The sequence below is a fragment of the Pleurodeles waltl genome, chromosome 10, assembly GCF_031143425.1.
Source record: "Pleurodeles waltl isolate 20211129_DDA chromosome 10, aPleWal1.hap1.20221129, whole genome shotgun sequence".
In the NCBI taxonomy this organism is placed as follows: Eukaryota; Metazoa; Chordata; class Amphibia; order Caudata; family Salamandridae; genus Pleurodeles; species Pleurodeles waltl.
This window is the reverse complement of record NC_090449.1, coordinates 233,099,497-233,125,177: the sequence shown is the minus strand read 5'-3', so window position 1 is coordinate 233,125,177 and position 25,681 is coordinate 233,099,497. Positions and strand designations below refer to the sequence as shown.

Here is a 25,681-nt window from a genome sequence, read left to right as displayed (position 1 = left end):
TTCATGGCTTGTTATATTGCATTTTCCTTCCTGTCTGTAGGTATGGTCAGCTTGCTGCCCTTGACTCTTTCACCTCTGCTCTCTGTTGTCCATGTGCATGGCCCTGCCCCCCCCACCATTGCCTTCCATGGTCCGTTGTGCTGCACTGCACTGTCATCCCGCTTGCCCTGTGTGGTGTATTGTGTTGCTGCAACTCCTGTCAGCCTGGTAAGGTCAGTTTGGTACCCCTGCCCATCATCTGCCTGTCCTCCGTTATCTGAGTTCATGTCCCTACCCCATTCCTCCTGCCCTCAATGATCCAATGTACCATACTGGCCAACATATTGAACTTGATAAGAGTGAGATTTTGAAGAGAAAAAAAACTGGGAAATGTATTTTCCCCAAAAATTTACATTGAAAAAGAGGAGATTTTAGACAGGAGATAGATAAAATAAAGCCCTTTAGGCTTAAAAACATCAGGAATCTCCTGCCTGAATTGGGTCTTTTGGCATGTATGGTTGTACTGCCACTGTCTCTTCCTTCTGCCCTCAATGGTCTATTATATTGCCACAGACTCTCTTGCCTGTCCTGCATGGTGGTTTGATGCCCCTGCCCCCCTTGGTCCGTTGTGCTGCCACTGCCCATCCCACCTGCCTCGCATGGTCAACTTGTTGCCTCTGCACCCTCTTCCCTGCCCTCAATGATCAAATCCCGCAACCCTGACATCAACATCCCCACAGTATTCTAATGAACAACGAGACTGCTAACATTTTATACTTATTACAAAAGTATGGCATGCCTGGTGTCATCTTGATGTAATCAAAACTGTAATACCTAAAGCATTTCCTTTAGAAATTATAAAAATGAGAGGGTCTTGTTCCTATAGAAATAAAGGTACATGCTCTAAAAAATCCTAAAATGAGGACATTTTGTTGGAGTTCTCAAATAGCAACAAAACACTTTTAAATGATTTGCTATCTTGATGGTTTTTGTATCCAGTTGATCACTTGATTATATTTTACACTCAGGGGAGAGAATGTGGTGTTACAGCCAGAGCTGTAGACTTTGCACTGGGGAACCAGATTCCAGTTTCAACATCAGCTCAACATCCTGTGATTCTGGGCAAATCACTTAATCTCCTCATGCCTTAACCCCAAAAGGAATGTGTCCTTGTGTAATGTAACAGATGCTCATGGAAATCAGGTCATACCTTCAGGCCAGGTCTGTGCTTTATAACTGCAAATAGACAAAACAATTAAGTGTTTTCCACACTTCTGTCATTGTGCAATACTTGGGATACATTTGGGCTCCTTTTTCTCTGGTGGCCATCGTGGGAGACTTATTTGTTATGGGGCGCCATAATCTCCACATTTACTGCAGTATCCTTAGTAGAAAATGCTTCCAGTTTTTCACTTCGATTCCCTCAAGATGGCGGGTCAGATGTGCCACACTTTTGGCATAAATTCAGAATGTTAGCACTCTAGTTGCTCTGAAAACACTGTAGTAGGCTGCTGATCACCAGAGAGTTAACTGTCAGTCTGCTGTTGGTGTTGAAAGTGCATGTTTCAGTCTACATGTCAGACTTTTTTAAGGAAATAGAAGAGGAAGGTATTTCAGAACGCACTTAAAATGTGTCCCATTTTTTTCTACAGCACTAACCATAATTTCTATGACACAATGAAATCTCTCATTTTGTTCCTTTCTAAATTAAAGATTTTACATTTTACCAGTTTGATTCAATCAACATGGATTCAGGGGTGCCTCACTTTTGTTATAATAAGACTGTTCGCGCTCTAGTTGTTCTTTAGAACACTGGGAGGCTGCCGTAGAACACAAGGGAATCAAATGAAAGACTGCTCCTGTTAGAAGTACATGCTTTATTGAGAATGTCAGACTTCATTCTTCTATGGCTGAGAAAGACAGTGTGAATTTTCAGAAAATATGCTCTCATTTTAGCTTCTCGAGAACCTTCCATACCTCTATGATAATATCATTTGAAAACAGTTTTCTCTCAAACGTGATTCATTAAATCCCAGCAGAATGCTTTTACACAGGGTAAAAGCACCTTAGCAACAAATGATTTATATTGTAACTAAAATCTTTTATCACCCTTTATATAAGTTCTCCTTTTTGTGACCCTAAAACCTGCCATTCTCTACAATGCATTTCAATGGGGTGCTATCATGTATATTGGTCCCAAGAAGGCTGCCATCACTTTCTGGTTGAAGTGCTGACAGCCAATCAGATGTCACCATGAGATCTTTGCTCAAGCTCCACCAAAATATACACATTTATTTTCCCTTTAGTATCTCGAAAACCTCTGAACAAATATGCACCAAATAATAAAAAGCACGCTTTCCGTTCCAAATTTGGTGTAATTCTATACACCGGTTCTGGCGCTAGTCGTGTTCACAATTGCTATGGGAAAATGCAAGGGGGGACAGAATTTTGGGACCCCCACCCCCATTTCTCTTCCCCGCTTAACGAATCCCTCCAAAACTTTCAAGACAGCAGCTGAACCGAATGATGTATTAGTTTTGAAAATGTTGTGACGATTCGTCAAACTGCCCCAAAATTATTGGCAAAACAAAAAATGCTTTTCCTATGGAAACTAGGTCCTAACTATAACTACCTACTGGTGACTGCCAGTAGGTGATATAGATACACACAGATAAATATAGATTTTAAGTTGTGAGACATTTCTCTTCCTCTCCCCCATCTTGAAAATATGTGGGCTTGATCAGCTTCTATAAAGCACTGCTACTGCAGGGACAGAAATTGTTTTCATTTTACTGTGAGCTATCAGGGCTCAAAGAATCATAAAAATGTTACTAGACCTGCAGGTAGAGCAACTTAAATAATCTACTTGACCTAAACGGGTCTCAAATAGTATGATTCTAGGCAAATAGTTTACTGAGTAAACTTTTTCTTAATTCTCACATATGACTGCACCTTCAAATATGTGAGCTCGGCATTTCTGCAGAACAAAAAACCCTCTTTTGTTTGATTAAGTAGACTAAAGTTTGTTACATGCATCACAAGAATCTAGCCCACATACCCATGAGGTCTAGCCCACATAACCTAGGACTTCTTTTAGTTTACTAACAATATTGCCATCCGGCACAAGTGTTTCTCAGTTTGTTTAAACACTCAATTGTAATAAATATATTACTAAAACATGATGGGGTAACATATTGTCATCTACACACAGTAACTCTGCAAGAAATGTCCAAACACCTCTCCACTAACTGGCAGTCTTACTGATAAAACTATATAGTGTATTAACAATTTGTGAAAATTGGGTTTCAAAAAACATATCCTTTGCACATCAACAGGTAAATTATTCTGATTTGTTTTCATCCTATTAAAATATTTTTTCATCACACAGATACATAAAAAAAAGGCTTTCACAACTACTGAAATATATTTGGAAATGTCTGCACAGTTGACTTAGTTATTTAAATGTTGTGTGTTAGGAAAAACCTGACACCCTATATCCTTTTATTTTACATTCTAAGCAGCAGGCCACACAGTTCACCTTACAAAGTCCTGGAACTCTGCAGTCAGAAGTAAAATTAATTGTAAGAAAAACTAGCTTTTGACCTCTGTCTGTGAACACAGAGCAAATGTGACATAAGAACAAGATTTAAAGGCATCTTTTATTGCCCCTCTACTTTTCAACTGAACAGAACACCTGTTCAGTGTCAACTCCCCAGGGGGGATGAGTTATTATTACAAATAGCTCAACCTGATCAAATAATGATCAAATAAGACTCACCAATGGGAGCCCTGGCTATTAATCTTCTGCATATTTGTTTTTGTGAGCTGTGATGCAAGATCCTGCCTTGAGTGCCCAGGTCAGTCATTCCAAGCTGGGCCCCTTTGTTATCGCCTTACGAATGGCACAAAATGCTTTGTTAATTAGGAGGGTGGGATCCCTACCAACAATAAACAGAATTAGATTAGGGCAAAACCCACTTCTTGAAGAATTTCAGCTCAACCCATCGAAGCAATGGAACACGCAGCAGACTATACCCAGAGAAGTACATATTTTGTTCAAGCAGTACCAATAATTTAAAAGCAAAGAAAGCGATACAAAAAATCCAAACCAATTTGGACATTAATGAACAAAAATACACCAAAATCATTAAAATCAGATGCAGGAAAAGAAAGATTTTTTTTTAACAGCTTTAACACAAAAACACCTGCAAAAAGTACAGCAAAATTGAAAAAATAACAGTTGCTGGGACCTAGGTGTTATTTCAGGCAACCCCCAAGGAGCGGAGTTCAGATACCCCTTAAACCCCTTTCAGGTGGTCCCAGTCAAATTTGTTATCATAGGACTTAGTAAATGAAGTTTAAGTCAAATCCTTTAGCAGAGCAAGATCCAAGGCTAGTGAGGTCACTCAAAGTAGGATACTTTGTTGTGGAGCTCCAGTTGAAGCTGGTAGTTTTGATGCAAAACTCTGAGTTGCATACAGTTAGATTCTGCGGTGTCCAAGCTCACTTTGTCGCTGGGATGAATTTGCCAACTCACCCTGGTCCAAGGTTTTACCTATACATTTTTAGAACTTATTTAGAGTTTGGAGGGTGAGATTTGCTGTCATAAACATGGAGGATGTTCCATCCACTCTATTACAAGTGCATTAAAGACTATGGCACTTGTACTAGTGTAATGATGTACCTTTCACTGTTTTATAGAGTATCCCAACTGCTACATTTTAGCTTGTTCTGTGCCGCGGACGTAACAGTTACGTCCTGCGGCGCAGTGCTCGTGTGCCCAGGACGTAACCATTACGCACGCTGACCTCACAGAAGCCTCCTCCCGCGATCGGAAGAGAAATGCTCAGCATTTCTCTTCCGATCACGTGGAGGAGGCCTGAGAGGCTTCAAAGGGAGGGAAAAGAATTTCCTTCCCTTTGAAGCCTCTCCGAGCATTTTAGCAGCCGGATTGCAAAGCGATCCGAGTGCTAAAATGCCCACTAGACAACAGGGATTTATTTTTTTGTTGAAATTGACATAAGGGGAGCGACCTGTTGGGCAAGGGTCGCTCCCCAGGGGGGCAAATTATATTTAGGCCCTTTCTGCCCTCCTTGGGGGCTGGTTGGCCTATTTTTATGAGGCCAATCTGCCCCCAAGGGGGACAGAAACCACTAGACACCAGGGAGTTTTTTTTTTTACATGAATTTCACGCAAGGGGAGCGACCCTTTAGGCAAGGGTCGCTCCCCGGAGGGCAAATTTATTTTAGGCCATTTCTGCTCCCCTGGGGGGCAGATCAGCCTATTTTAATCAGGCCGGGGGCAGAAACCACTAGGCACCGGGGATTTTTGTTGTTGTTTTACAGATGGGGAGCGACCCCTTAGGCAAGGGTCGCTCCCCTGGAGGGGCAAATTGTATTTAGGCCCTTTCTGCCCCCTTTGGGGGCAGATCGGCCGATTTTTGCTACGCCAATCTATCCCCAAGGGGGGCAGAAACCACTAGACACCAGGGATCTTTATTTTTTTGCGTCAATTTCACGCAAGGGGAGCAACCCCTTAGGCAAGGGTCGTTCCCCTGGGGGGGGGGGGGAGGAGGAATTTATTTTAGGCCATTTCTGCCCCCCTTGGGGGTAGATCAGCCTATTTTTATTAGGCCGATCTGCCCCCAGGGGGGCAGAATCCACTAGGTGCCAGGGATCTTTTTTTTTTTTTGTGTGTGTTTCTTTTGTTTGTTTTTTTTAGCTGGGGAGCAACCCCTTAGACAAAGGTCGCTCCCTAGGGGGCAAATTATATTTAGGCCATTTCTGCCCCCCCCCTTGGGGACAGATTGGCCTCATAAAAATATGGGGGGCAGAAACGACTAGACACCAGGGAGTTTTTTTTTTTTTTACGCAAAATTCACGCAAGGGAAGCGACCCCTTAGGCAAGGGTCGCTCCCCGGAGGAGGGTCAGGGAGCAAATTTATTTTAGGCTATTTCTGCCCCCTTTGGGGGCAGATCGGCCTATTGTTACTAGGCCAATCTGCCCCGGGGGGTCAGAAGCCTCTAAGCGCCAGGGATACATATTTTTTTTTTTAGAGGGTCGCTTCCCGGTGGGGGTGGGGGGGGGGGGGGGGTGCAAATTTATTTTAGTCCATTTCTACCCCCCTCCCCTGGGGCCAGTTCAGCCTATTGTTATTAGGCCGATATTCCCCAGGGGAGGGGGGGGGGGGCAGAAGCCTCTAGGCGCCAGGGATACATTTTTTGGGGGTTTTTTTGTATTTGTTTTGTTTTTTTAGAGGTGGGGAGCAACCCCTTAGCCAACGGTTGCTCCCCTGGGGGGGGGGGGAATTGTATTTAGACCATGTCTGTCAGATCGGCCAATTTTTGTTAGGCCAATCTGCCCCATGGGAGCAGAAACCACTTAGATACCAGGGATTGGTGTGTGTGTGTATGCGTGTGTTTTCTTTAGGGGGGGCAGCCCCTTGGGTAAGGGTCACTCCCCATGGGTGCACATTACTGTTGGCCATATCTGCCCCCCTTGGGAAGAGATGGGCCTATTTTTGGAAGGCCCATCTGCCCCCAGGGGGGAGCAGAAAGCCCACCAGAGGCCAGGGAAGTTTTTTTTTCAAAAATAAGAGGGTGGGGGTATGGCATACCCCCACCCCAAATAAATGGGGCCAAAGTTGTTCTGCCCACCAGTGGGCAGATGGGGCAATTACCCCTGATCGACACCCGGAGGGTCAGAAAGTCTACTAGATGCCAGGGAATTAAAAAAAATATATATATATTGGGGTGGTGGCTACCGACCAGTATGGGCCTGGTTACGCCCCGCTTCAACTGAAGGGTCTTTCAGCTCTCCCCCGCACTCTAAAACATCTTATCCCACAGCAAGCAAGAAGACATTTGATTATTTTGGGTTTTAGTTTTACATTTGGGCCATGAGAGCTTGGCTAACTCTCAAAATCATCCCACTTGGAATGGTGAGGGCTGCACTTTATGGATTTTGGGACGCTGCCATGTAGAAAAATCCACAAGAACTAGACACATCTAAAAACTAAACATCTGGGTGATTCCAGGGTGGTATGTTTCACATGCACCCGCACCATCTTCATACCCACAATGCCCTGCAAACCTTCAACTTTGCTGGAAATCACACATTTTTCCCACATTTTTGTGATGGAACCTTCCGGTATCTGCAGGAATCCACAAAATTCCTACCACCCAGCATTGTCTCATCTATACTGATAAACATTCTTCTGCACTTGTCAGCCTAAAAATGTTTTTTTGCAAACTTCCCTTTTGGACCCCCTTTGGTTCCCCCTCAATATCGACATGTTTTTGGCTCTTCCCTTTCACAAGCACTTGGCCACCTACACAAATGAGGTATCATTTTTACCGGGAGACTGAGGGGAACGTTGAGTGGTATGACATTTGTCCCAGTTCGGTAATCCCACACAGAAATGTTGGAAAAATGTGATTTATTAGCTAAATTTGAAGTTTGCTGGGGATTCTGGGGGATCCACGCAAGTCATACCTCCCTGGACTCCCTCGGGTGTCTAGTTTTCAGAAATGTCTAGGTTTGGTAGGTTTCCCTAGATGGCTGCTGAGCCCAGGACCAAAAATGCAGGTGCCCCCCGCAAAAACAGGTAGTTTTGTTTTTGATAATTTAATTTTGATGTGTCCAGATAGTGTTTTGGGGCATTTCCTTTTGCGGGCAGTAGGCCTACCCAAAAAGTGAGGTACCATTTTATCGGGAGACTTGGGGGGACGCTGGGTGGAAGGAAATTTGTGGCTCCTCTCAGATTCCAGAACTTTCTGTCACTGAAATGAGAGGAAAAAGTGTTTTTTGGGCCAAATTGTGAGGATTGCAAAGGATTCTGGGTAACAGAACCTGGTCAGAGCCCCACAAGTCACCCCATCTTGGATTCCCCTAGGTGTCTAGTTTTCAAAAATGCGCTGGTTTGCTAGGTTTCCCCAGGTGCCGGCTGAGCTAGAGGCCAAAATCCACAGGTAGGCACTTTGTAAAAAAACCCTCTGTTTTCTGTGAAAAAATGTGATGTGTCCACATTGTGTTTTGGGCCATTTCCTTTCGTGGGCACTAGGCCTACCCACACAAGTGAGGTACCATTTTTTATCGGGAGACATGGGGGAACGCTGGGTGGAAGGAAATTTGTGGCTCCTCTGAGATTCCAGAACTTTCTGTCACCGAAATGAGAGGAAAAAGTGTTTTTTTGGCCAAATTTTGAGGTTTGCAAAGGATTCTGGGTAACAGACCCTGGTTAGAGCCCCAAAACTCACCCCATCCTGGATCCCCCTAGGTGTCTAGTTTTCAAAACTGCGCAGGATTGCAAGGTTTCCCTAGGTGCCGGCTGAGCTGCAGGCCAAAATCCACAGCTAGGCACTTTGCAAAAAACTGCTCTGTTTTCTTTGTGGAAATGTGATGTGTCCACATTGTGTTTTGGGGCAGGTCCTGTCTCTGACGCTAGGCATATCCACGCAAGTGAGGTACCATTGTTATCGGGAGACATGGGGGAAAACAGAATAGCAAAACAAGTGTTATTGCCCCTTGTCTTTCTCCACATTTGTTCCTTCCAAATGTAAGACAGTGTGTAAAAAAGACGTCTATTTGAGAAATGCCCTGTAATTCACATGCTAGTATGGGCACCCCAAAATTCAGAGATGTGCAAATAACCACTGCTTCTCAACACCTTATCTTGTGGCCATTTTGGAAATACAAAGGTTTTCTTGATACCTATTTTCACTTTTTATATTTCAGCAAATTAATTAGTGTATACCCGGTCTAGAATGAAACCCCATTGCAAGGTGCAGCTCATTTATTGGCTCTGGGTACCTAGGGTTCTTGATGAACCTACAAGCCCTATATATCCCCGCAACCAGTAGATTCCAGCTGACGTAATGGTATATTGCTTTAAAAAATCTGACATCGCAGGAAAAAGGTACAGAGTAAAACGTGGAGAAAAATGGCTGTTTTTTTCACCTCAATTTCAATATATTTTTATTTTAGCTGTTATTTTCTGTAGGAAACACTTGTAGGATCTACACAAATGACCCCTTGCTGAATTCAGAGTTTTGTCTACTTTTCAGAAATGTTTATCTCTCTGGGATCCAACATTGGTTTCTCACCCATTTCGGTCACTAACTGGAAGGAGGCTGAAAGCACAAAAAATAGTAAAAATGGGGTATGTCTCAGTAAAATGTCAAAATTGTGTTGGAAAATTGGGTTTTCTAATTCAAGTCTGCCTGTTCCTGAATGCGGGGAAGATGGTGATCTTACCACTGCAAACCCTTTGTAAATGCCATTTTCAGGGAAAAAAAACACGAGCATTCTTCTTCATCCCTTTTTTCCCATTTAAAAAAAAAAAATGTAACTGTATTTTGGCTAATTTCTTGGTCTCCTTCAGGGGAACCCACAAAGTCTGGGTACCTCTAGAATCCCTAGGAGGTTGGAAAAAAAGGACGCAAGTTTGGCGTGGGTAGCTTATGTGAACAAAAAGTTATGAGGGCCTAAGCGCGAACTGCCCCAAATAGCCAAAAAAAGGCTCGCCGCAGGAGGGGAAAAGGCCTGGCAGCGAAGGGGTTAAACGAGGTCCTTAATCACTTTCTCGATTCTCAAAATCATCTAGTTGGGCAAGATTGGAGTGTGTAGCTGGGTAGGCTCCAAGAAGCCAGGTAGCTGGCAAAGTTATTCTGAACATGTTTTCTGCATGGTAAAACACACCAAGCAGGACAAACCTCTTTTGTTTGGGTGTGACCTCCCTGAGCACACCTTAGCACTCTGTCCTGGTATGTCAGAGGTCACAAAATTACCAAGTCGCACTTTTCTCCAAATGATGGGAAAGTTCCTTCTGGTTACTGTGGAAATTCCACATTGTCAGAAGAGTCTTCAAGTCCCCAGGTCTCTCTAAAGCAAGGGCTCTTGCAGGGTCCAGTCCTTTGAGAACAGCTAAGCCTGCTTAAAGAGGGATGTTCTTCTGTTTTTTGTGTCCATGGAGCAGGCAAACAGGATAGCAACCACCAACCCCTTGAAGAGTAGTTCCAATCCCTGAGTGTCAAGGAGAAGTCAGGAGACACAATTAGTCTTTTTTTCAGCAGGTCCTTCTTTTTTTAAGGAGTATTCTTCTCAGGACAAGATATATTCTGAATAGGTGGTGATGAGGTTCCTGTCTTAACCTATGGAATAACCAGTGACTGGAGAATTCTCCCTACCCAATCCTGTATATGTTCTTACATTATGAGCACCTCCTATTGCACGACTTCTTCATTTTATTGTAAAGGAAAAGCCATACATCTAGTGTGGCTGCTCCCTTCTTCCCCCAGGAGGGTATACAACTCTCTTTAAAACTACTCCCCTGTTTAAAAAGTTGCCTCCCCTCTGTGAGGGTTCAAACTGCTACTCCTTCCTTGTGGGGTTGGTGGCAAAGTTTCTAGGTGGGCTTGAGGAATTAAAGAGAACTGATTCATTTGGTATCCCAAGTCAAAAGAGGTTGAATTTAGGTTGTCCTTTGTTTTGCCAACTGTTCTCTTGTCCCCTCACAGATGGACAATCCCTTCTAAGCAACCAGCTGTTGGCAACATCTTGTCTTCCAAGGTCAATATGAAGCTGCAGTTAGTTAAAGTATATACCAGAAAAAGATGAAAGTAACTTGTTCTTATGATGGATAATCCTGAATGCAGATTCTTCACTAGATATCAAAGCATTTTCTCTCCCGAAGATGCAGGGTATGTGGAGAGGGCTAAGACTAGAAAATCTTGCAGTACAGAACATAAATGCCCTTCCTGTTAGGATGTTAAGACAGAAGTGCTTTTGGAATATGTGCACCAACGCCTAGGTCACGCCCTGACAGATGTCAAGAACAGGTATTCCACATGCCAACGCAGTGTTGGCAGCATTAGCCATGACAGCATGGACTCTCAGGACTTCCTGAGACTACTTTATGGCCAATCCATATCAGCTTTGAAGGCTATCCACCTTGACAGAGTCCTCTTCTGCACTTCCTTCCCTTTCTTTGCCCCAGAAAACTCTGCAAAAAGTTGATTGTACACCAGATGGTCCTTAATAGGATCAATGCAAAAGTTTAAAGCTTGCTTGAGGTCCAGCCAATACAGCCACTGTTTCTATTTCGAGGGGAGAGGAGGGGCACAGAGCGCTGAGAGTATGCTGGACAATCCAAAATGGAAAAGGATCACAATTTTTGGCAAGAAGGCCTCAGCACCAGTTTGTCTGGAAAAAGGTAGTGAAGAGCAGGTGCACCAACAGTGTCCTGAATTCACTCATGAGACAAGTTGAAGTGACCACAATGAGGAAAACAGTCTTTGGAGTGGGCAGACGCAACAAGCGTTGTGCATTGACTCAAAGGAAGTACACAAGAAAAACATCAAAAAAGTTAAGGTCCCACTGTGGCATCATGAATGGTTTGAGAGGAAACTTGTGATAATATGTCTAAGAACAATGTCAATGTACGTCATGATATGTGCCAGCATAAGAAAGAACTTACATCATTATTGTAGAATCCCCCCCTACATGACCTCCCCATCAACCCAGACTCAGAAATATGAGGTTAGGCAAGCCCTGCAACCTAGGCCTGAAGCATGACAGATCACTGATGGGGTAACACGTAGCCCGTAGACAAATGCTCGAACAGAAAAACCCCAGTTCGACCTCTCAGATAGGCAGCAACACCATAATAGTCATAGAAGATTGACCCCTAATAAACCACATTTGGCCAGAGGGGTGCACATTCCTAAAACACCATAAACGTTCAATGCCACATGAAGTTAGGATCAGTCAGTCAATCAGCACACAACACGCAGTGATCACGTGCTCCTCATGCTGGACATCTGGACACGTTACCTACTGGCTGGCATTTTGTCCACGCAAGGTCGAGGCCTACCTGAGCAGTTTATCTGATGGTCAGATTTATGACTCCACAACTAGGTCTAGAATCCTTTCTGCAAAGAATGTTTCGAATTATTTTATAACCCTTCAAGAATTGTATAAAAAGGCCCTCAGAACTAGTTTGAGAGACAATCATCAGAACCCGGCTCTGTACTGCACTTTCCCGGAGGCTATGTTTAATTAAACCAACTGTTCCCATTTTGCCAAATGCCTCTTGTCTTTCATTTCTTTAAGGTAAATCCACATTTTAGCAACACTTGTGCATGAAATCTTTAATAATTCCAATGACAAAAGGTGATTTGAACAAGGATGGTTGGTCCAGAGAACACAAACATGCTGAAAGGGCTGACAGCTTTTAATAGTGCCCGAAGAAAGGCCCTTCTGGGCCAGAAAACAATACTTCTGACAGTTTGGCTTGCAAAGGGTCCTTTTTGCAGTTACCGATGTAGATCAACTTTGTAGATGAACACGTGGCTGCAAGGATTACACTCTTTCTCAGGTGGTCAACTGCAGTCTGCTGCTGCTCAATGCATAGAAGTGTAGATTGAGCAGGTTCAGAATCCTGCCTTGCTGCTGGGACCGATGATCCTCCTGAAGTGGAAGGCTGATCGAAGGACAAATGTTCATGCCCAAAAGGTAGTACCAACTACCACACTCCCCCACCCAGCTAAAAGCCACTAGGAAGACTTTGGAAGTAGGGTCCTGATCTTCTTCAAAACTCTAGGCAGGAGAGGCAGGGTTGCGACTCCCACCAGACTCCAACGCCTAGCAAAAGTTTGGACGGAAACTCCAGCATGTAAATGCTTAAAAACTGTGCAAAAGTATTAGAAACTGATAAATGGAATGCTTGAATTAATCTCAGCCATTGGTAATTACTTGTGGCATAGTGTGTAAAATACCAATGGACTGGGAAGTGGTGCCAAATAATTTACCAGTGGCTGAGATTAATTCAAGCATTTCATCCACCACATTTTGTATACTTTAAAGATATGCAGCATGGCCACCTCAAAGGCCTTGACCTGCTGCTGCATCATCGATGGATCGGTGAACTCGGGGCACATTAGGATCAGCTGTGAAACTGGCTCCTCAATTGGAGATTGAGAGCGAGACTGATCAGCACCTTTATGTCCCTGCAACTTCTCATTAGATGAGAGAGTGTAGGAATGGGGTCAAGTCCTGCTTCACTTTATCTTTCTGCTTGTAATTTGACTTACAGGAGGACTTCAATCGTGAAGACGACTTGTCACAGGAGAGGACTCGGTAGCAAGAGCAGGTAGTTGATTAGGTGAGTGAGGACATATGTCATGCCCAGAACTTCTTCCACTTCTTCCACTGTTCTGCAATATACAGATTCACAGTCCCCACTAGTCTTCATATGCATGACAGCGCACTCACCTCACAACCTGGAGTCGTACCCCGAGCCCAAACACCAACGATACACCTTGTGCAGATGTGACAAACAAACAAGTTACTTACCTTCGGTAACAAATTATTTGGTAGAGACTTAGGGGGTCATTCTGACCCCGGCGGGAGGCGGGAACCGCCGAATGACCGCACCGCGGTCAAAAGACCGCGGCGGCCATTCTGGCTTTTCCGCTGGGCGGGCGGGCGACCGCCAGAAGGCCGCCCGCCGGCCCAGCGGGAAACCCCCTGCAACAATGGAGCCGGCGGAGTTGTAGGGGTGCGACGGGTGCAGTGGCACCCGTCGCGATTTTCAGTGTCTGCAGAGCAGACACTGAAAATCTTTATGGGGCCCTGTTAGGGGGCCCCACGACACCCGTTCCCGCCATCCTGTTCCTGGCGGTAAAAACCGCCAGGAACAGGATGGCGGGAAGGGGGTCGGAATCCCCCTGGGCCAGGGGAAAACCGGCGGGAAACCACTGGTTCCCCTTTTCTGACCGCGGCTTTACCGCCGCGGTCAGAATGGCCCAGGAAGCACCGCCAGCCTGTTGGCGGTGCTTCCGCGGTCCATGGACCGCCAGAGTCGGAATGACCCCCTTAATCTAGTTGCAGGTTCCTTACCTTAGAATGTCTCCAGGTGTCAGACTGAATCCGGAGATTTTTCTTTGAGCAGTACCCTTGAGCGCCGTCAGGCGGCGTTGGTTGACTCCACATCTGTCGTTGGTGTCGTGGCAGCCATGATGATGTTGCAGTCGTATATAGGCACCACCACGGCGCATTGACGTCAGTTTCTTTTCACAATTTTCCATGCCAAAACTGCAGAGCCATGAAGAACACAGGGACTGGTGCGCCAAAACTAGGACCCTGAAAGGGAGTCCCATCCCTAAAAATCAGTTTGCAAAGTGGGGAAGATGGGGGGGAGGTCAGTAAGGAATCTGCAACTAGAATATGTCTCTACCAGATATTTAATTACCAAAGGTAATTAACTTGGTCATCTGAGAGAGACTTCTAGTTGTAGATTCCTTACCTTAGAATAGATGCCTAAGCAATACCATCCCAGAGGCTAATTGGTGAACCAAGATCGTACTAGCAAGTCCTGCAGGACTGAACAGCCAAAATAGCCATCCCTACAGACCTGACTGTCCAGGCAGTAGTGTTTGGTGAACATGTGCAGGGATGCCCACGCTGCTGCATGGCAGATGTCCCGGACTGGAACTCCCTGTGCTAAAGCATTGGATGTAGCTGTTGCTCTGGTGGAGTGTGCATGCAAACCCTCAGGGGGGTGCTTCTTAGCCAAAACGTAGCACATTTTGATGCAGAGAACAACCCATGTATAGATGGCTCTTTTCTGCACCGCCTGTCATTTCTTCTCACCCACATAACCCACAAAGAGTTGATCATCCACCCAGAAGTCTTTAGTACGATTGAGGTAGAACACCAATGCTCTTTTTGTATCCAGACAGTGGAGTCTCTCCTTACGAGAAGGATGTGGGGGTGCATAAAAAGTAGGCAAGGTGATGGATTGGTCTACGTGAAAGGGCCTGATCACTTTAGGGAGGAAAGAGGCCCTAGCACAAAGCACCACTTTGTCAGGAAGGACAGAGATCAAAGGTGTCTTCGAAGAAAGAGCATGTAGCTCACTCACTCTGAGTGAAGAAGTGATGGTCACAAGGAAGGCCATTTTTAAGGTGAGGAACCAAAGAGGACAATTTTGAAGAAGCTCGAAAAGAGCACACGAGGAAGATAAGGACCAGGTTCAAATCCCACTGAGGCATTATGAACGGGGTAGGTGGAAAGACTTTTGAGGAATCACACAACAATGGGAGATTTAAAAAAGGAGGGTTAATCAGGAAGTCTGAGAAAGGCAGATATTGCAAACAGATAACCCTTGAGGGTGCCTAAAGCAGAGCCCTGCTGGGCAAGAGGGAGAATAAACTAAAGAACCTCAGACAGAGCTGCAGAAAGGGGGTCAACCGTTTGGTTGGTACACCATTCCACAAATTTATGCCAACAACAGGCGTATACCAATTTGGTGGAGGGACGCTTGGCTGCAAAAATAACATCACAGACTTTGGGCGGAAGGTCGAAAGATGTCAACTGCGGAGGATCAATGGCCATGCTCAGAAGCTCAGATACCATACTCTTTGTGCCCAGTCCGGAGCCACAAGAAATACTTGGGCCTGGTCATTCTTGATCTTCTTGAGAACTCTCGGCAGAAATAGTATTGGCAAAAAGGCATACAGGAGGCCTGAGTTCCACTTGCGATGAAAAGCGTCACCAAGCAGGGGCTGCCTTTAGAACTCCAACGTGCAAAACAGCTGACATTGCAAGTTCTCTGCAGAGGCAAACAGATCTAAGCAAGGCTCTTCCCACTGCTGAAAGAGACATTGCACCACCTCTGGATGGAGACACCATTTGTGATCGACCATGCACTAACGTCTAGTCTTCTTTGGCTTTCAGAGAACCGGACAGATTTTGAACCACCAGGGAAATGCCCTGATGTTCCAGCCATGTCCAGAGACACAGGGCCTCTTGACAAAGGGTCCACAACCCAACCCTGCCCTGCTTATTGCAGTACCACATGGCGATGGTGTTGTCCTTGAACACCTGCACCACGTTCCCTTTGAGAGAGGGAAGAAATGCCTTCAATGCAAGCCTGAATGCCCTGGGCTCCAGAAGATTGATATGGAGCCAGGAATCCGCTAGAGACCAGAGGCATCTGATCTCTGCCACTCCCATGTAGCCGCCCCATCCCAGGAGTGATGCATCTGTCACTACTGTTGCATCTGTTTGGGGGAAGGAAGAGAGATCTGTCCCTGACCCAATCTTGGTTCGTTAGCCACCACTGCAGATCTTGTGCAGTTCTCTCCGAGATCTGGACCATGTCAAAGAGATTCCCCTGATGCTGCGCCCACAGGAACTTCAGGCCCCACTGCAGAGCCTGTATATGCCATCTAGAAGGTGTGACCAGCAGGATGCAGGAGGCCATGAGGCCCAGCAGCCTCAGAGTCAGTCTCACCAAAACCCAGGATAGAGGCTGAAACATCGGTATCAGAACTTAAATATATCCTGGACTCGCCACTCGGGAGGATAGGCCCAAAACAGCATTGTCTCCAGAACTGCTCGGATGAAAGGAAGTGTCTGAGAGGGAGTCAGGTGTGACTTTGGCACATTTATAGTGAACCCTAGTGAATGCAGGAGGGCCAGCCTGCCTTCAACAGCCGGCCGTCGAGGTTGGGGTAGAATGAAACCGCAACCACTGCCATCACATTTGTGAACATCCGAGGGGCGCTGGTAAGGCTGAAGGGGAGCACGGTGAACTGAAAGTGCTTGTGACCTACCACGAACTGCAAGTAACATCTGAGGCATGCAGGACAGGGAATATGAAAATAGGTGTCCTGCAAGTCCAACACTACCATCCAGCGTCCAGGGTCTATGGCAGAAAAAACCTGTGTCAAAGTGAGCATTTGGAACTTCTTCTTCCTGAGGAAGGGATTGAAGGTCCAAAGATCTATGAGAGAGGCCCTTCTCCTTTCTGGGCACCAGAAAGTAGTGCGAATAACAACCACAACCTACTTCTGGCACGGGGAACCACTCTATGGATCCCTTGGCCAAGAGAGCTGTAACATCCTGAAAGAGAAGTGCCAAGAGATCCTCCATCATCGGATGGTGGCCTGGCAGGAGGGGTAGTCTTGAAAGGGAGGGAGTAGCCCTTTTGGACTATTTGCAAAACCCACCTGTCTGTCATGATGGACTCCCAGTGGGGCAGGTGATGGCGGATCCTGCCTACAACTGGTCCGTAATGGGATGATGGACAAGGAAGGTTTGGAGGCTGCAGCCGCGCAGGGGTGGGGGAGGGGGGGTTGGACTGAGCAGACCGCTGGCTCCCTGATCCACTGGGACGTTGGATCCTGTGTCTTTGGCCATGCAGAGGTTGGGCAGCATGCGCAGCATGGTGGCTAGAGGGAAATGGACGCATTTGGGCACGCCATCATGGCCACGAAAGGGGTGAAAAGCAGACTGAGGGGGGGGCAAAGAACAGCTGTGAGGCCATGGGACCGAGCCATAACACAGGACTTTTTAGGGAGCTTGAGTGTTAAGTCTGCTTTATCTCCGAAGAGACGGGTGGCATCAAAGGGCCTGTTCATAAGCGAATGCTAGCCATTCCCCGAAAAGCCAAAATTCTTCAACCAAGCATGGCGCCGAAGAGCCACTGTCAATGCAACTGATCTGGCCAGTGAGTCAGAGGGATCCCGTCCAAATCGAATTCTGAACTTGGCTGCGTCCTTCTGTCAGCAACATCTTGGGAGAGAATGGCCCAGGCCTCCTCTGGAACCTGTAGCAGCACCTGCTCGACTGTATCGCATAAAGTATGGTTTAACGACCCAAAAGGCATGCAGTGTTCACGGACCGCAATGCCAGACTGGAGGAACAGAACGTTTTCTTCCCAAGTTGATCCAGTCTTTTTGATTCTCTGTCCGGGGGTGCAGAAGGGAATGCGCCAGAAGAGGATGAAGTCTGAATTACTAAGTTCTCAGGCGTATGATGTTGGGTCAGAAATTTAGGGTTGTTAGGTGCAGACCTATGGTGGCGGGTGATTGTCCTTTTGACATGAGCTCCTGTGCTGGGCTTAGACCACGTCACCAGCAGGACATCAGTGAGGGCCTCATTGAGGAGCAACAGGGGATCAGATGTAGAAGCCCTGGGCTGAAGTACCTCAGGCAGGAGGTTAGTCCTTACCGCCAGTGAAGGCAGCTTGAGGCCCAGGACCTTGGCCACTCTTTGCACCACCATTGAGTAGGAGGCTCCCTGCTCCATAGCCACTGTAGGGGGAGAAAGCATGCCAGAGTCAGGGAAGTGTCCAACACACTGGCTTCACCCAATTCCTGAGCCCAATCTATATAAGGGTCTTCAAAGCTGGTGTTCTAGAGGGTACAGCAATCCCTCCCATAGTCCCATCATACCCATACCCAAAGGTGTAATGGTTACTATCCAACATCGGGAGAAATGTCCTTGCTGAAGTCAGGATCAGCATCGGACGACGTACTTCCTGCTCCGGGTCAGAGACGGAAATGAGTATGGGATCGACGTTGATTATGGGCCCAACAGATGTCGGGAGCGTCAACTTCTGTGCCAGAGAAGGTCGCAATGGCATGACCAGCATTGACTCAGATCTGGAAACGGATCCTGGGGTGCTCTCCAAAGCCAAGGCCGAAGCCGCCGACAGCAGAACCCAAAGGAGCCCCTACCGACTCTACTGGGCCCGAGGGTGTCACAGGAGGGTTGGTCTGCCCAAATATGAGGCGCATGGCCTCATAAGACTCCCTAAGTTGGGCAGGGGTGGATCTGGCTCCTGGAAACTCAGGGAAGGCAGAGCCAGCCCAGAAGCAGGCTCTGAGCACAGAGGCCTAGAAGAACAACGGTCCTCCCGTGTTGCATCGACCAAGCGACAGGGTGGAGTCAAAGAACGATTGTTCTTCTTCGACTTATTTTTCTTATGACCCGAATCTCCCGAGGACTTAGAGTGGGACAAGGACGAGTGGTGATGGCTCTGCGAACAGTCTCATAACCTTCCTCTCGAGCAAGAGGAATGCAGAGCCGACCGCCAGGCCACCATGAGCTTTAGGGACCGCAACCTCAAAGCCTTCGGGTTCATGGCCTGGCAATCAGAGCACGACTTGGGGCATGGTCCCGCTCCAGAAACCACAAGCACAAACGATGCGGATCCGTCACCGAAATCAAGAGGTGACAGGAGTCACGCAGCTTGAGTCCGGTGTTACGGTAAGACATTTCGACGCACTAAGAACGTTAAAAAATAATTAACAAAAGGGTCGAAAAGTCAGTCAAAAAGAGACTGAGGGTAGCTGTTCTCCGAATCTGCGTAAAGGCTGGCTTCGAAAAAGAAAGAACTGATGTCAGCGTGCCAGGGTGGCGCCTATATACGACTGTGATGTCATCACGGCAACCACGACGTCAATGACGGACGTGGAGTCGACAGATGCCTCCTGACGGCACGCAAGGGTACTGCTCGAAGAAAAATTCCAGATCCAGTCTGAAACCTAGGAAATTCTAGGGTAGGGAATCTGCAACTAGAAGACTCTATCAGATATTTGGTTTCTGCAGTAACTGCATGGTATAAAGCTTTAGGTTTTTGGAGTGGACAGTGTTACCTTGCACATTAGATTTATTTTTTTAAACTATTGAAAGCAGGAGTGCAGCTCTGGATTCATGTTTAATGGTGTGTAAAGAAAAGAATGAATGTCAGCATGCAGGGGTGGCGCTTACATGGGGCTTAGCTCCATCACTTCCAAGGTGCAACTGAACGGCACTACCCAGCGGCACACGGGAGCACTGCTATGAAAAACTATCAAATCCAGTCCGACTCCTGTGAAATATTCTAAGTGGGATGAACCTGAAGTTAGCAGTATCCATCACAAATGTTTGTATAATTTAAAAAAAAGATTTGTATTTTTCTATACATAGTTCCATCGATTTTTCCAGCAAGATAATGGAAAAACAGTAGGGTTCCATCAGTGTCCATTTTGAGATTCATCTGATACTGCTTAAAGGGTCTACAAAAATCTCATGTGGTTATTTAACAGTACTCAGAATACTGGTGAACTGTGACACACTTCAAGCCAAACTAAACAATGCTGATCTGATTGCCCTATTCCATTTTTTTAGCCGAGTAAGACAGGAAGGATCAGATCTATTAAAGGGCACATCCAGACAGCCTAGCCCACTCCTAAAGGATTCTCATCAGTCTATTCTAGTGCACAGTGCCACAGGCTGCTGAGGGGTGGGGGAATACGGGGGGTCAAAATGTGTACTGGTCCAAAGGAAGCAGCAGTTCTTTTCTGATACGTCGGTTAACTTCTGATCATAGGGCTAAACCTGGTTTGATGATTGTGCGGGACGTGACGCAGCTCCAAATGATCGTGAAATCCTTTCCTGACCTCCATTTCCAGAATGTTGCCGGAAAAAGTAAGACCGATAATGGGGAACGGCTGGCAGATAGTCAAGGTGTTCAGGACACATGTTGATGTCTTTCGAAGAGGCCTCGATCATGGTGTGGTTTACTTGACTAGGACCAAGTCCTTCAAAAAGAAATGCTTGGCTCACGTACTTAACGTCCACTTAAACAATGTAAAGGATATACCTCATTCTTTGATTGAAAAGGGATTCAAAGGAATATTACACACTTTAGCAAACCTTGTGAGTAATAAAAACACAGTATTTGGGTGCTATGAACCAAATGATGGATAAAAAGTAACTGAGAGTAGGGGCGGGACAGCGCTACTTATAGCTATTCATACTCTAGGGGGAGGGCATGTCTGATTGGTGCTGAGGATGTCTCTGTGTCACATGGCAGTAAAACGGCTTCCTGGATCCTTCACTTTGCGGGTGGTGTTTTTCGAAGTAAGAATTTGAAGAACAATGTTCGTTTAACTTGAAATACAGGCCTATTCTTAATTTACTGCCGAAGTGATGGGTCTGCAGTCTCCATTCGCATAGCTACTTATTTCACAGTGATCCGGCATCTTCCAGCAGGGATCAGATTATTTCGCCTATGCTATTAGTCATATAATTAAATAGCCGACATATACTTGCAAAGTGAGCAGTTTTAAGGCAGCGTCTTCTGAAGAGTAAATGAATTTGCAACGCTAAGTAATACAAAACAAGACAGTGAATTTAATTCTGCATCAGAATAAAGTACAAACCTAATTGGGAACAAACACGTTGCCTGAGCGCTCGTAATTTTTTAATGGCGGCAACAGGACGAGGAAAAATCAATTTAAATTCAGAACAAAAGCCGAACCATAGATGGCCTGCGGCTTTGCAAATGTTTACTCTTGTTCCCTGGAGAGAGCTCCTCTGTGAGCAAAACCCGCGGCTGTTTATTCAGTTGTGCAAGTAAAAGAAAATCATGTTTCTATGTCAATATGCAAGTCCTGCAAAACTCCATACCTCATCCTTCCCCAGGGTCTTCAGATGGTCCAGGATCTGTCCTATCACCGTCTCACATAGCCTGGTAATTTCACTCAAGAACTTGGTGTCTCCTCCATAAAGATTGTCGTTGGAATCAACTGGAAAATACAACATATTGATGTTAAAGATGAAGCACTGATGCCCTCTGACAGTAAATTAGATCACAGTGCACTCGATGCAGACATACAGATCCCCATGACATCATGTTCTTCCAGGCTTTAGGACTGGAGTTAGCAAAAACCCTTCAATTTTACTAAAATTATATGCACAGTACACTTACTTTAAGCTAGCTCTCTTCATTCAGTTGGCTGTTCTTATGTCATACATATTTTTCCTCCATCCACTACATTTTAGGCATGGGGCAGTGGGTCAGCCCACTTCAGCAAATGGCTAACTTCACTGAGAGTGATGGCATTCTGCCCTTTCATAGGGGCGACATCTATACAAAATTAAATGCCTTAAGTGTGAGGGACTATTATGGTGATTAGTATTTTTTAAACTAAAAACATTTCTGCTTTAGCCATTTTGTTTTTTTAAACTCGTCAAGGACCGGATCCCTAACAAAAGTGTGCAAAAACTATGACAAAACACTGACAACGACAACAGGCTGCCAGCCAGCACCCGACCTCTTGGCTTTGCCAATGATTGTTAATTTTGTGTCGACGTTGCAGTTCGTGATCAACGACACTCACTTTTTAGAAGAACTTCTTTTCCATCTTCAAACTTGCCACCAAATCAAAAAACTGACAGGTGCAATAAGAAGAAATGTGGACAAAGAGAACGCTAAAATCACCATGACCAAGGAAGAAAGCATGTATGAAAAACAACGTGGAAGACTAAGTTAGAGGGCGGTGGAAGAAAGAGGCCTGAGGCGGAACCAAGATTAGGCACCCTTGCTACTCAGCAACTTCGGCAAGCAGCAGCAACTGTGAGGGGCTCCTAAGAAAAACCGTGAGTCCACACCACATTGTATTATCATTTTATTTGTACTTATTTATTAGAAATTAGGCACTATGACGGTCATTATGACATTGGCAGTGACTGTTAAAGTGGCGGTAATACCGCCAACAGACTGGCAGTAATTACCACCAAATGACCGTGGCGGTGATCCCTCCCATAGACAGCCAATGTACCACACCAACGGCCAGGGTGTTACCACTGACCATGGCGGTAGCCATCAACAGCCAGGCGGAAGACAAGGTACCACCCACCATATTATGACGTAGCAAACCGCCAGGATTTCCGGGGCGGTACCAACGCCATCAAAAGCCTGGCAGAAACAGAACACAAATAATGTAAGAATCACCAACAGGTACACAGAGGACACCACTGCCGCCGCAATTGAACCGGAACGTCAAGTCTTCCCAATGCAATTCTACACCATGGCCCTCCTGGAACACCATCGCCGACGAAGACGACGACGGTGAGTACAGCCATCTAGCACACAAGGGAGGAAAAGGAGAGTGACACACACACACACGCACAACACACACCATACACAGAACCAGCTGCAGAGTTAAACCAATGTCAAAGGACACACGTTAAAATAAAACAAGGACAACTATGAGAATCAGCAAACACTGTAATTTGATGCCAACAGCCACCACATTGTTCATTCGATTCAAAATGCAGGCGACAATGTTCAGAATGGGCCAATGGACAGTCCAAAGTACAAAAGGGCCACATAGCCACAGGGCACAGTCCAAAGCCCAACTTGACTCCTAACAACTTCCAGAATCCACGGTTCAGGGGCATTATGTTGGAAATGGGCAGGCACCTCAGGGGGATGGGTGGAGGGGTGGGGGACAACTCAGGGGAAGTGGGGGACTTGCCCACTGGATCTGGAGGGGGCTCCATGCCCATTTGTCTTTGCTGGGGAGTGCAAGGCCACAGTCTCTGAAGTGGGGGACTTGCCCGCTGGTTCTGGACCGGGCTCCTTGTACAACAGTTCCCAAGGGTGGCCTACATGCCCTCTGCTGGAGGTGAGGGCTGCTTTGTCTCTGCTGGAGGTGGAGGCTCCTTGCCCTCTGCCGTTGGAATGGGTCTCTTGCCTTTCATTGGTGGTTGAGTGGGCCTCTTGCCTTTCATTGGTGGTTGAGTGGGAGCCTTCACTTTCATTAGCGGTTGAGTGAGAACCTTCACTTTCTTTGGTGGTTGAGTGGGAACCTTCACTTTCATTGGCGGTTGAGTGGGAACCTTCACTTTCTTTGGTGGTTGAGTGAGAACCTTCACTTTTGTTGGTGGTTGAGTGTGAACCTTCACTTTCGTTGGTGGTTGAGTGGGAACCTTCACTTTTTTTGCTGGTGGAGGGGGATCAATGTGTCCCCTCTTGTGATGGGTCCCCTTGGCCTTAGACATGTCACTTGTGTCCTTGCCTCCAGGACTAGGAGGTGCCTCCACTGTCCCTGTCTCACGTCCTTTGCTTTTCACCACCCTAGTCCTCCCTTCCTGAGCCGGAGGTGTGCTCTCAGGAGGAGTGGGTGCCGTCACACTCTAGGGCCCCTTTGTGCCAGCAGGTGATGATTTGATGGGAGCAGTGGCAGACTGTTTGGCTGAGGTGCTGGGCTGGGTTGTTGGGACCCTGCTTTTTATGGGCAGGACGGGGCGGTGGAGGGGGAGGGAAGAGATGAAGACGTGCAAGGAAAAGCTTCTTAGGGATGTTGGGGCAGGATGTGGGAGGAAGGATAGGAGTAGAGGATGAAGGAGTGGTTGTCGGAGGTGGACTTGGTGCTAGTCGGGGTGGCGGCTGTACCTGTAGGTGGGGTGGTTCCAGAGGTGTCCGCCACCACCAAGGAGCTTCCATCGGAGGAGGAATCAGGGTCAGTATTGTCACCTCCTGTCTCCGCTGTGGTGCTCCCCTCTCCCTCCGTCCCACTGGTTCCCTCGGCGTCAGTGGACTCTGCCTCCTTGGTCCTGTGGGATGCAGCTCCCTCTGTCGCCAGTGCCTCTGCTCCTCTGCCAGATGATGCTAATGCACATATGGACAGGATGACAGAATATAATAGGGGGGCGAGAGAAAGGGAGCACTGGGTCAATCACAGCAACAACACCACAGTTGGCAAACACATTACCATCACACACATGGATCAGGATTGAGCACTATACCTCGCACTGGCATTACATTGGCTAAGTGCCACAAGATGGGAGCCAACCACAGCCAACTGCACCCCTCCTGGGACCCACCAAGCCCTGTCTAACATGGAATGCTACCTATCTATGTTACCAGATTTTTCAATACACCAATTTACCTTGAGCTGGATCACGCAGCAATGGCTGAGCTTGCATTAAGGGGCACCCACTAACTGAAACCCACCACCACGATCCCATGCGACCCAAAAATAACTGTTGGCACGCTCACTGTACTCACCCCCTTGTGGCTGCTGTGCTGCCCTCAAGCGCCCATCCAGCTCTGGGTAGGTCACCACCAGTAAGCGGGCCATCAGAGGGGTCAGATTCCGCCAGACATCCCGCCCTCTTTGGGAGGCCATTCCCAGGTGGGCCTCTGCGGTCTTCCGGGCCCAGCGTCTCAGGTCTTCCCACCTTTTCCTACAGTGGGTGCTCCGCCTGCTATAGACCCTCAGGGTCCGCACGTCCTTAGCGATGGCACGCCACAATCCCTTCTTCTGATGGGCACTGACCTGCAGAGATAATACAGACAGGAGGACAACATTAACCATACAATCCAGCCAGTCACACATATGGTCCAAAAATACCATTTCCATCTCCACGGGCAAACAAATCACCAAGAACGCTGCATGTACACTACCACCATACATACCCCCTCACCCAAATTACACACTGCTAGCACACACATCTCCATGCAACCTTGTCACATGCATCATGCCCATGGTGTACTCACCTGTTGATCTGGAGGCCCATACAGCTGTCCATACAGAGGTAGGACCCCATCCACCAAGCGCTCTAACTCCTCCGAAGTGAAGGCAGAGGCCATTTCCCCTATGACACGAGCCATGGCAGGATCCAGACACAGGTCACAGCAGCACATGCAGTGGAGGTGCTGTCCTATAGAAAGTCAGGAATCAAGTGAGGTTTCAGACAGAAAATGGAGGTCACGTCCGCGGCGGTGTACACCGCCACTGCCGCCGGTGATCCCCATTGGACACTGTACTCCATAGACCCCCATTTTAGCCAATGAGGAATAGCACGGCGGTGCCAGACCGCCTTCTGCCATGACGCCCAACACCGGCGGAGTTACATCACTTCCACCTGTCCATACTTACAGGACAGGCGGTCACCATTTTATGGTGGTGGACAACATTCAGAAATTGGAAACTGCTGCATTGCTATAAATTGCACATACACTGCCATACACTAATTTCCGATTACATACATGCTCTATATACACTGAGGTGGTGGTTCCATTGTTCGGATTGTGACACCCTACTTACTCTTATGTCCCTTAGATACCTACCAA

At 46.8% G+C, this 25,681-nt stretch overlaps 1 protein-coding gene across 1 annotated transcript in view; it reads right to left on the bottom strand.

Annotated features, from left to right (window-relative positions):
- The window catches only part of VPS35L (VPS35 endosomal protein sorting factor like), a 430,244-nt gene that overhangs the window by 63,601 nt on the left and 340,962 nt on the right, over window positions 1–25,681 (bottom strand). The window contains exon 29 of the mRNA XM_069210247.1: window positions 21,226–21,344. Within this exon, the coding sequence (XP_069066348.1) occupies window positions 21,226–21,344 (119 nt within the window). The remainder of the gene's footprint in view (window positions 1–21,225; window positions 21,345–25,681) is intronic.